This window comes from Zootoca vivipara, chromosome 1, assembly GCF_965207765.1.
Source record: "Zootoca vivipara chromosome 1, rZooViv2.hap1.1, whole genome shotgun sequence".
NCBI lineage: Eukaryota > Metazoa > Chordata > Lepidosauria > Squamata > Lacertidae > Zootoca > Zootoca vivipara.
The window spans coordinates 95182986-95195036 of NC_142582.1; the positions used below are offsets into that span (position 1 = coordinate 95182986).

The following is a 12051-nucleotide window of genomic DNA, read 5'->3' on the forward strand; positions in this document are numbered from 1 at the left end:
TAACTGGCCTGTAAATTCCGCCTGCTGGATCCCTTTTTAAAAATAAATTTTATTTTATTTTTAAAAAGGTGTTCCAGTCTTCAGGTATGGTAGCTGATCTTAGGGACAAGTTACAGTACTTTTTTTTTAAAAGAATATCAGCAATGTCATGTTTGAGTTCTTTGAGAACTCTCGGTTGGATGCCATATGGAAACAGCAATTTGTCCATGGTCTATTATCTTCCAATGTCAGTCAAAGAGGATGATCATTAGCAGCTATACTTGAAATGCAAAAACAAGACAGGAATGTGATAGTCTCCCCTTCCCTGTTGTCTCCAGTATCTGAACTTTGTAAGGAGACATGCAGTCCTCTTTAGGTATGATATCTAATATATGCCCATATATTTCTATTTTATTTTTTACATTTTTGAGGAAACAACACTTTTTTATACTTCAGGAATCATTTCACTATTAGTTCCAGGGAATGGGAGAGAGAAAAGTGATTCTACTACCCTAATCCTGTTGACTAATTCAAACAGTTTGCATTACATAATTTACTTTAAAGTCCATAATATCCGTTGATAATAATTTTATTAAAAATACCTTTAATTTACCCAGTTCAAACTGTACAAGGTTTGTGCTCGTAGGCTGTAAAAAAGCTGCTGGAAATAATTTTGTGTTGGGTTCAACCTGAAAAAGATATTTATTGCAGTTAAAATGCAGCACGAGCCTTTTATCAACTTGCAACAATGATACGGTTGTGCTAAATTTACTAACGTTGCAATTCTTAGTACACACTTACCTAGAAGTCCTTTTAATTCAATGGGACTTACTTCAGAGAAGGCATATCAAGAGTCACGCTGTGAAAAAAGGCAGCACAACTAGACAAGCAAACCAATGCTCTTATAAAGGGATGCAATTACTGAATAGAACTGGAACAGGAAGAAATGTTTCGTTTTGGGGGTTACATTGCTCACGTTAAACTGAAGAGTTTGCTTCAAAGCAAAATGTAGGGAAATGAATTTGCTCACCCATACACATGCACAGAGAGATAAGAGTAAACACCCTATATTTCTAAGGCGTAAACCAGGGGTAGTCAACCTTTTTATACCTACCTCCCACTAATGCATCTTTCTTGATGGTAAAATTTCCTTACTGCCCACCAGTGCTCAATGGAAGGAGGATTCAGATTGTGCCGTAGAACCCCCTACCACCCACCTAGAATCCTGAAATGCCCATTAGTGGGTGGTAGGGACCAGGTTGACAACCCCTGGCATAAGCAAACCTAGATGGATATTCATTTATATAATTGCACACATATGCCTGCAAAATTGGGTACCCATCCAACACAGAGACACAGGTTTCTTCCTACTGGGAAAATAGGAGGTTCAGAGAAGTGTTTTCAATTGAGAAATACAGCACAGAGACAAGAGTTAAACCATCTTTCCACATAAAGATAAAGGTAAAGGGACCCCTGACCATTAGGTCTAGTCGTGACCGACTCTGGGGTTGCGGCGCTCATCTCGCATTATTGGCCGAGGGAGCCAGCGTACAGCTTCCAGGTCATGTGGCCAGCATGACAAAGCCACTTCTGGCGAACCAGAGCAGCACACAGAAACGCCGTTTACCTTCCCACTGTAGCGGTTCCTATTTACCTACTTTCACTTTGACGTTCTTTTGAACTGCTAGGTTGGCAGGAGCTGGGACCGAGCAACAGGAGCTCACCCCATCGCGGGGATTCGAACCGCTGACCTTCTGATCGGCAAGCCCTAGGCTCTGTGGTTTAACCCACAGCGCCACCCGCGTCCCATCTTACCACATACAAAGATACTGAAACCCCTCCTTCTGTACCTTCATTTCCCTTTTTTTAAAAAAAAGAAACTGTGGTGGATCCAATAGCAGATCTATAATCTCATCTAACTTGGTCCTACAAGCCCTGATTGCAACATCCTGCTCCACTGCAATGTATGGCGCAGGGAACAGGGGTACTAAGGAAGCATGTGGTGAATGCTTCAGTATACAGTACACTGAAAACTCCAGAAGATTTAATGATGCATTGCATGTTATAGAACATTGACAAGCAGCTTAAATTCCTTTTAAGTTTTGTATACTGTACATACCACACACTGCAGCAACAATTTTTATATATATTTCTATTTCTCCTGCTTGCAAATACCTCAAAGCAGCTAATAGCAGCAATGAAATGAAGCAAAACAAATGTAGGAGATGAAAATAATTAACAATGAACTAGTGAGTAAAATGCTTCAAAATAGTGAAGCATTTGAAAGATGGACCAAATATTTTTAATAATAATAATAATATGCCATTAAAACACCAAAGAGAATCACCTAGTGCCTAAAAAACAATAATAATGGCACCTAGTGAACAGGCTACACCAGGAGTTCCACAATTTGTGCACTTGCGCTGAAAAGGCCTACCCTCCGATAGCTTTTGCCTAACATCAGAAAGCAACCAGAATATGGCCTCCAACAAATATATTAAGCAACGGGGAGGAAGAAGGCATTCTTACTTAAACTACTAAAGGTTTTTTAAAAGACCAAAGAACAACAGCCTCAATTAAACTGAGAAACAAGCCGGTAGCTAATGAAATTATTTTAATACTGGCACAATATGCTCAACAACCATTGCATTTTTTCTGGGTTTACTCAAGGGAACGCAGTACTGGCACCTTTTTCACTCAAATGTTAAAAGTGTGGCACTTACTGTAACAACTAGATGGTGAGTACCAGCACCAATGTTTTTCTATAAAAAAGCACTGCTCATGACACTCAACCACTGTTAGCAGCTTGAACAATGTACTGTGTTTTGATCAGCTAAGTGGGCAAGGGTCCAGGTGGCATGTGTTTGCTGCATTCCTGCTAGCACCTTGTCCATGCCATCAAGCCATAGCAACTGAAACTGATCCTACAGAACAGCACTGTCCACCTCAGGTGGAGTTGTGCTCTAAGCAGCGTCCAGGTCTCAACAGAGATGAGTGATTTTAATCTTCAAAACGTCTTGTAAAAAGAGTCACAGTGGGGCCCTAAGGGGTTCTGAGGAAGACAGTTCCACTAAACAGCTAGGTCAGGATGAAACAGTGGCACTAAAATCCACTTTCTTCACAGCCCACACTGCCACGCAATAGGCAGTGCTCTAATGTGTGTTTCACTCCTGCACAATAAAAAATACTGGAAGATCAGGTTTCTAAATGACTCAGCGGTAGATCTGTAAAGTATGTTGCATCTTGTACAGCCATTTTGAGACAAGTGGAATTTTCTGGAAAATAAACTGATACCTAGTAGAAAGCTCCCACTTCTTTTCCATTAGCCAACTAAACAAGGCGTCCAGTTTCTATATCAACTGAGTCTGATGTTCACCTTCGAAGTCATGCACAGTCAAAACAGAGATTAGTGCACTTGCCCCGGTGCTCCACTCTCACAGGTGACATTAAGACACAAAGAGAATGTCTGGATAGGGCAGCATTAGGTCTAGGAGCACTGTGGCATCAGCAGGAGTTCACTAATGGTAATAAAATATTTCTAAATGATGATTTTTCTATTTTAAAAAGTCATTGATCTACTCCTTTATATTGTGCTCAAGTATTGAATTAAATGATTTCATCGTCATTTCTTTTTTCAGTTCGAACCTCTTTCAGCACACAAGATAAATGTAGAGTTAATGTACAAATCTTTTGTCTCCATAAAGATCATACAATAACCTTTGTCTTCCCTAACTGGTTTCATGCCCTGTGTATTCTATATCCATCACACACTGCACTAAATAAAGAACTGTTAATTGCATACCCAGCTTTCCTATGACACTCCTGATTGGAGTAGGAAAAGGTGTCACTGGGAGAATCATCATAATTTCACTTGAAGATGACAGCCTTTGTCTCATACACAGAGTGAAGGAATTTCAGCAAAAATAGCTTGGATTTTAAGTACAGGCTTAATATAAGCTGAAGTCTATTGTGACTAGCATGGTGATGGATTTTTATTCTTAGGCATGCATCTATGCAGATTTAGTATACTATACTATAAGACCCAGACAGAAATCATGAATGATGATTTAGTGAGGCAATTTCATTTGTGATCTTATAATGCCATTGCTGCAGCCACTTCTCCAGTGAGTCCTGAGATTTGGGGGGGGGGGGAGAGATGAAGACAACAACACAACAATACTACATGATGTGAAATATGCCCAGGCCTATTGCAAAACGTATCTTAGTATCACTTGTTCTTTCATTATGCATGTATTTATAGACTATTTATATGTGCAAGTGCCTTTCAGGTGTGTGTGTGTGTGTGTGTGTGTGTGTGTGTGTGTGTGTGTTGGAGATCTCCCAGTGATAGTGGCACTGCAGATGGGATGGTAAAGTAAAGGACCCCTGGACGCTTAAGTCCACTCAAAGGCAACTATGGGGTTGCGGCGCTCATCTCGCTTTCAGGCCAAGGGAGCCAGCGTTTGTCCACAGACAGCTTTCTGGGTCATGTGGCCAGCATGACTGAACCGCTTCTGGCACAACAGGACACCGTGACGGAAACCAGAGTGCACGGAAACGGTGTTTACCTTTCCGCCGCAGCAGTACCTCTTTATCTACTTGCACTGGCATACTTTTGAACTGCTAGCTGGCAGGCGTTGGGACAGAGCAATGGAAGCTCACCCTGTCGCGGGGATTCGAACTGCCGACCGTCCAATCGGCAAGCCCAAGAGGCTCAGTGGTTTAGACCACAGTGCCACCCGCATCTCTAATCGGATGCCACAGCAGCATCAAGATTGGGGGAGCTTCTAGAACATCACTATCAACCTGGAGTTCTCCCAACCTTGCTACTGCCTTCCTGATCGAGTGTAAACAGTATAAGAATATTTGGTTCAGGGCCCATGATATATTTTCAAAACCTACGTAGTCATACAGGAACACAAACACCAAACAGCCATCACGCATTATCAACAGTACTTCAATAAAATATATTTCATCTTGTACAGTCACTTTGAAGTAAAGAGGATTTTTTTGGGGGGGGGGGTAAAATATATTGATACCTGGTAGAAAGTTCCCAGTTCTTTTCCATTGGCTGTGAATGACAACATTCCAGTAGCCAACTCAACAAGGCATCCAATTTCTAAATCAACATTACCACGACCAGATCTTTGTGAATTAACAGATGTTTCTCCTCCCCAGACCAGGTAGCAATTGCTACGTTTTACACTGAAAAAAACAAAAAAACAAAAACATTCATCAGAACAAGTAGTGGTTAAGCAGAGTGAAGATGCAGATTTTGATGGTTTTTTTTTTTTAATTTGAAGCTTTAGCTTGTTCCATCCTATGGGTTGCAGTATAACAGAAAAATAGGCAACAAAAGAACTAACTAAATGAAAAATGGATTAAAAATCCATTTCCTTGCGATAGTTTGTCCAGCCAGCCCAGCCCGGTTAAGTATTTGAAGAGTCTCCAGCTGAAGTGAGTTCTATAGGTGCAGAAAGCCACATTTGCCAAAGTACACGGCATAATAAGAAAGGTGTTTATGGTAAACCTACATGATCACAGTAAGATATAAAGTACTCCTAAACCAAGCCATTTAGGGCTTTAGAGTTTAAAACCAGCACTTCGAAGTGCAGCGGTAAAAATTGTGAGCCATTGTTAACACTGAAGTGCTGGTGTAAGATACCTGTGGTAATCAAATCTACCAATATTATATCTACCAGATAACACCATTGCTAGTGCAACAGAACTGCAGGAACACCACCCCCAAAGCTGTAAAGCTGGAACCCTTTCGTGGAGAAAGCAACGGGGGGGGGAGTGGATATGCAAAGAGAAAACACAATTTTCACCTTGTGACCTGTAGCTTGGGCCTAAGCAAGCAGAGAGGCAGCAAAACCCAGGTCAGATGGGAAGAACAGGGACAGCATATATTTGGGCTTTTTCACACTTTTGCTTGTTCTTCGATTTCTAGGCTTGAGTCCGAGTGGGGTTTCCCCCCTATCTCACCACTTTCCCTGGGAAAACCTGCAGTTTACAGCTGAATCACAATAAACGTCAGTTAGGTTTTCTGTGGGCCGACATTTGCTCCAACTCAGCAGTAAACCAGAGGTGGATTTAGGGAAGCACGGCCAGTTTGCCTGTTCTGGGCACTGAGCCGAGAGGAAGCCACAGGGGGCGCTGCAACCATGACAAACAACAGAAGGTGAGAAGCAGGGGGAGGGGCTGAACTTTGGCATTGCATGCAGAGCGAAAGATTGAAGCCCAAAGTCTGTTACTAAGTAAACACCAGCTTTCCCGAGGAAAGCAGCGGGGCAAAAGAAAACCCTCTCAGACCTGTGCGTAGAAATCATGGGACAAATGCAAGAAAATACAGTGTGGATGAGCCCTTGGATAAAGGGTGGCTTATAGCCAAACATCAGGATGCATTTTAAGTGCAAGCTTTGCATTTAAAACTAACTTTAAGTCAGTATTCACTTGCAAGGATGACCTGATTTTTTTTTAAAAAAAGTAAGTCTAACATTTGAACTCTACTTTTTTACTTGTGAAGTCTGCATTGAAATTATCATCACAGTTAAAGCCACAGGACACATAATTTCAAGGAACTGTAGCTGAGGAAGTGACACAGAGTTCTATAAATGTTACTGTTAACTGTACAGTGGTACCTCAACTTACAAACGACTCAACAACCGAATTTTTCGACTTACGAATGGGGCAAATGGCCGCATGCTTACGGATTTCTCGACATCCGAACGGAAACCGCGGCGGTTTTAGATAGGGTTTTTTCGACTTACGAATTTTTAGATGGGGTTGCTTCAACTTACAAATTTTTCCGTTTCCAATGCATTCCTATGGGAAATTGTGTTTCCAATGGCGCTTTTCGACTTACGAATTTTTCGACCTATTAAGGTGCCTTCAGAACGGATTAAATTTGTAAGTCGAGGCACCACTGTATCTAATATTAGTAAATGACGGCATTAAGTACTTGCACAAAGCATATTCTCAGGTTCAAATATTATGAATAAAATCAAACCAATTACATTTTGGAGTTATAAAAATTAAAAGTCCTTCCCAACTACAGTATTGATAAATTTAATTGAAACACAGGTTATTCAACAGGTAATTTCTAAGAGCCACACCTTTCATGAACTCTTCCTCTTTCATCTCCCAAAGTAACTGTTACTGTGCAGTTCTTATTTAGGTCAAAATGTTCACTGTAAAAGTGGTAATCAGGCGTTACCCAGCCAATCCAGACTACAGATGGGTCTTGGCCTGCAAAGATCCGCACTGAGTAGTAGTACTGAAATAAACAATAGCAAGCGTAAATATTAAAATATATATTTATATATTTAAATAGAAACAAGCACAAAAACCTCCTAACAGAAAACTGCATCCCGTGTACAAAACAGAAATAATTAATAGCATCGGTATGCGTGGCTTGAACAAAACCGGTTGTGCCTTATTTATTCCTAGGTAAATGTTCAAAGCATTCCGCACTGACGTGTGGTTCAATTTTCACTGAGCTTCTCTGGGCCTAACTACTATTTACTGACATGGGTGGCGCTGTGGTCTAAACCACTGAGCCCCTTGGGCTTGCCGATCGGAAGGTCGGCGGTTCGAATCCCTGCGATGGGGTGAGCTCCCGTTGCTATGTCCCGGCTGCTGCCAACCTACCAGTTTGAAAGCACATCAAAGTGCAAGTAGATAAATAGGTACTGCTGCAGCGGGAAGGTAAATGCCGTTTCCGTGCACTCCGGTTTCTCTCACGGTGTCCCATTGCACCAGAAGTGGTTTAGTCATGCTGGACACATGACCCAGAAAGCTGTCTGTGGACAAACCCCAGCTCCCTCGGCCTGAAAGCGAGATGAGCGCCACACCCCATAGTCACCTTTGACTGGACTTAACCGTCTAGGGGTCCTTTACCTTTACCTATTGAGTTTGAATTGAAATTGTGTTCCACGCTTCAACCAGAAGATTACAGACAATCGAGCTGCAATTCAGTCCTCAGAAGCAGCCAGTACATGTTGGGAAGGACTGGGACTTGGAGGATCAATGGGGGCTGATTGGGTGAGCAGGGGTTTGGAAATGGCAGAGGGATCAGACTCCATGATATCCCAATGTCCATCAACATGAATTGGCTCACATTGACTCAAATTCTTTCCCAATTTTAGGAGAAACAGTGTGACTTAATCTGAACCAATTCATCTGAACCTGGGGAGCTAGCCCATTTCTAAAAACAGAAACAACAAAAACCACTATGGTTATATACTTACCGTTGTTGCATGAACAGGTATCTCCTGGTTCTGCTTTCTGGAAATAAAGTATAATTATCAGTCATTTAAATACATAAAACAGGAACTGAGATAGCTCAGTCAGTAGAGTATGGGACTCAATTTCATTGGGCGAGGTTGGACTAGATGAAATTCGTTTTACCTTCCAGCTCTACAGTTCTATGATTCTATGATAGAATACTGTATAACACTGAAAAAAATGATGAAGGGAAGCTTTGATGGCTTGGTTATCTGGAAAATATGAACTTTGTCACTTTTTTCATAGTATGAAATCTGTGCTAGATAGAACCGTGAAAGGAAAATTATGCATGAATTCTATCTGTCAGTTAAAAGAGAAGGACATAGGATCAGAAAGTCCTTCTGTGCCTCAACTGCTTTAAATAAAAATAGATATTTGCTAAAGAGAAGGACTTGCAGCAGCATATAAATCCAAAAAGACAGTGTGGCTGCAATATTTTGAATCAGAATACATCCCAGTACATTCTATTTCAGCTAAAGTCTGTCATACCCCTGAATAATCAAAGCCATTTAACTACAGGATAGATAAATTTCTTGTTTATTGACTAAGGATTAGGGTATCATAAAATCCAAAGCCACAAAACTGCACAGAGTTAGTAGGAATCATTTTTTAAATCCATGGACTCAAAAAAGAAAAGAAAGCCGTTTTAAAACAAAGTTAAGCCTAGCGGGAAATTAAACTTATATCTAACCTTTTTTGGAAACTATCCATCAGTTCCAAACCAGTACTGTAGTTAAAAGAGGAGTGGAATTCAATTGGCATGCTCAAGCGACAATATATCATGTCCGCATTACTATTCTGTGTTCCAAATGTCTTATGGGTAACTTTTAAGCGAGGAGGACTGTCAATGTTCCCATCAATTCTTGTTACCTGCAGTCAAAGGTCATTAACAATTTTCTTATGAGACAAAAAAAGGAGCAGTTACACACACACACACACACACACACACAGAGAGAGAGAGAGAGAGAGAGAGAGAGAGAGAGAGAGAGAGAGAGAGAGAGAGAGACTGATGGAGTAGCATGTTTTAAAATGCACAGAATACTCCCTTCAGTTGTCCTACCGCAAAAACAGTTTTGTACTAGCCAAAGTTCTTAACCATTAACACAGCAAGGCTGCAGTCTTATACCCACTTACCCAAACTCAATGGGACTTCTGAAAACACATGTATTGTCTGTTTAAACATGTTCAAATTTGATTATAAAAAGGGACCTTTGAAATGCATCTGTATACAGAATGTTAAGTAATCACTGGGTGTTTCATCAAACCATCTGCTTAAAAAAAAGATGAATTGAATGGGATAGTGAAACAGAATAACAACAATATCACTTCTATCTTGGACACAGTTGGTGTTAAATACATCTTAATAGCAGGCTGTAATTGTGTCTGGGAATAAATTATTGAAATACAGCCATTTTAATTCATCTAAAAGGAGAAGTAATGTGGATAAAATGAAGTGAAAGTGAAGGGATTAACGTGGAAGCCTATGGGAACTGTCACTGATATATATTCACAATAAGGCAATGTAGAAATAGCCTCCCTCACAGCGAGAAGTGAAGTTACAGGGAACCAGGCAGAGGGCCTTCTCGGCAGTGGCACCTGTCCTGTGGAACACCCTCCCACCAGATGTTAAGGAGGTAAAGAATTACACAACTTTTAGAAGACATCTGTATCTGGAAGTTTTTAAATGTTTTTTACTATATTTTAATATGTTTTTACTATGTTCTGTAAGCTGCCAGAATGGCTGGGGAAATCCAGCCAGATGGGCGGGGTATAAATAATAAAATTATTATTACTGTATTATTACTTCTGCAATGTAATTCTTAGCGACCAAAAGTATAAGGGAACATGCCATGTCTCTTCTTACTATGCAGCATTACCTCAATATGAGGGTGGTCTTTTGGTACATTGACAAATGTTGGTAAACGTTTGCTGAACCACATAGCAACATCTCTGTTCATGTTGACAGCAAAAGGTTCAAAGCCTTCCTGCAGACCACACATTGTATAATATTTAAAGGTGCTGGCATCTCTCCCAAAGTTCATCCGTCCAATCTGAGACAGACCCAATGAGCATATGGGGACAAAACCTGAATCAATGAAACATGAATATGGAGTTAGGGAAATATATACACAGAAAACCCCAGAGCTGATTATTCTAACCATAAGCTTACCATACTCTCAGTCAGGCATAGGCAACCTTGGCTCTCCAGATGTTTTGGAACTACAACTCCCATGATCCCTGACCACTGGCCCTGTTAGCTAGGGATCATGGGAGTTGTAGTTCCAAAACATCTGGAGAGCCAAGGTTGCCTAGGCCTGCTCTCAGTGCAATTTCTTTTGGTTAAAGGGATGAATTTATTTATTTCTGATTAAATTTGGACCCAGTTCATTAGAAATGGTAGCAAATAATTTAGGGCAGCCACAAACACCCACCCACCCACACACACACACACCCCCACCCCCCCACACACAACCCCCAGAAATAAAAGAATAATAAAACATTATATAAGTAGGGCATAGAAGACTTTCTGAAAAAATTAGTCACCTAATCGACTTCTCTAATAATCAGTTACCAAATGTCAGATTGACATTTATTGTATAAAGAGCTGAAAGGATAAACAACTTATCCTGAACCAAAGGAAAGCTTTCTTATAAACCTTTTATGAGGCTAATAACATTACTCTGCATGAAGGCTTCCATAAGAAGCACAGAGATACGTTAAGGGGACCAGATCTTGTTAGGTCTGCAGCAGTTGGCAATACAAAACAACAAGAAACTAAAAGGCGCTTAGTGGAAATTTCATCCAAATTGTGGGAACAGAGAATGAACAAATAGTGCCTTTTCTGCTTAAAAGAAAAGAAAAAGAAACCAAGCAAAACAACTTAATGACTACTCTGAAAGCAGACTGTTCTGGAGGAAGGAACCAAAGGAAGGCAGCAGTGATTAAACAAATCTACTTCCAACAGAAAGAGCCAAGCCTATTCCTAATAAATACTCTTATTATGAAGTATTTGGCTTTGCTAGGCATTACACATGTTCCTTTCTTCATAAAAAGCTGACAGCACACTGATACAGCATCCCAGGCAGTCATTAATGCAAAATGTTAGAAAGAATGACAAATAGCACTAGCTACACGTGGTAACATACGCTAGTGGCAAGATCTTGGCATTTGCCATCAATAACTTGTAACCGTGAATCCTAATGGTTTCTAATAGATTACAAAATTATCCATATGGATCACTGCTGTGCAACACTGCCATTTTTTGTTTAATAAAAGCCTGTTTAGGAATAGAGAATATATATATATATATCCAAAAAAATAGCAAGCCGCAAAATGCTGCCCAGGTTCAATTCCAATGGAGTTGGGATTCTAATAAGAATGAACCTTGGATCCGGCTTCATTCTGTCTAGTAATTAACTTAAAACTAAAAGTGTTAATTTGCTTACCATCGTCTCAGTTATGCACACCAGGTCAGGCCCTTCACCTATGATCAAATCATAGGTGATAGATGTTTTATTCTGGGCAGGTTTGGTGTTTATCAGCACCACCACCAGACTAAGAAGTTTAAAAGTAAAGATAAAGGTAAAGGACCCCTGACTGTTAAGTCCAGTTGCAGACGACTCTGGGGTTGCGGTGCTCATCTTGCTTTACAGGCCGAGGGAGCCAGCATTTGTCCGCAGACAGTTTTTCCGGGTCATGTGGCCAGCATGACTAAGCTGCTTCTGGTGCGACAGAACACCGCAGGGCATCGCACGGAAACACCGTTTACCTTCCCGCCACAGCGGT

The 12051-nt window shown here is 40.7% G+C and overlaps 1 protein-coding gene across 3 annotated transcripts in view; it reads right to left on the bottom strand.

Moving 5' to 3' along the window:
* Positions 1-12051, bottom strand: part of RYR3 (ryanodine receptor 3) — a 265417-nt gene that overhangs the window by 129752 nt on the left and 123614 nt on the right. For all 3 annotated transcript variants that reach the window (XM_088671165.1, XM_060273292.2, XM_088671174.1), the window contains exons 28-33: positions 10143-10351; positions 8957-9135; positions 8229-8265; positions 7095-7255; positions 5019-5184; positions 582-668 (exon numbers count right to left, since the gene is read on the bottom strand). In XM_088671165.1, the coding sequence (XP_088527291.1) occupies positions 582-668; positions 5019-5184; positions 7095-7255; positions 8229-8265; positions 8957-9135; positions 10143-10351 (839 nt within the window). The remainder of the gene's footprint in view (positions 1-581; positions 669-5018; positions 5185-7094; positions 7256-8228; positions 8266-8956; positions 9136-10142; positions 10352-12051) is intronic.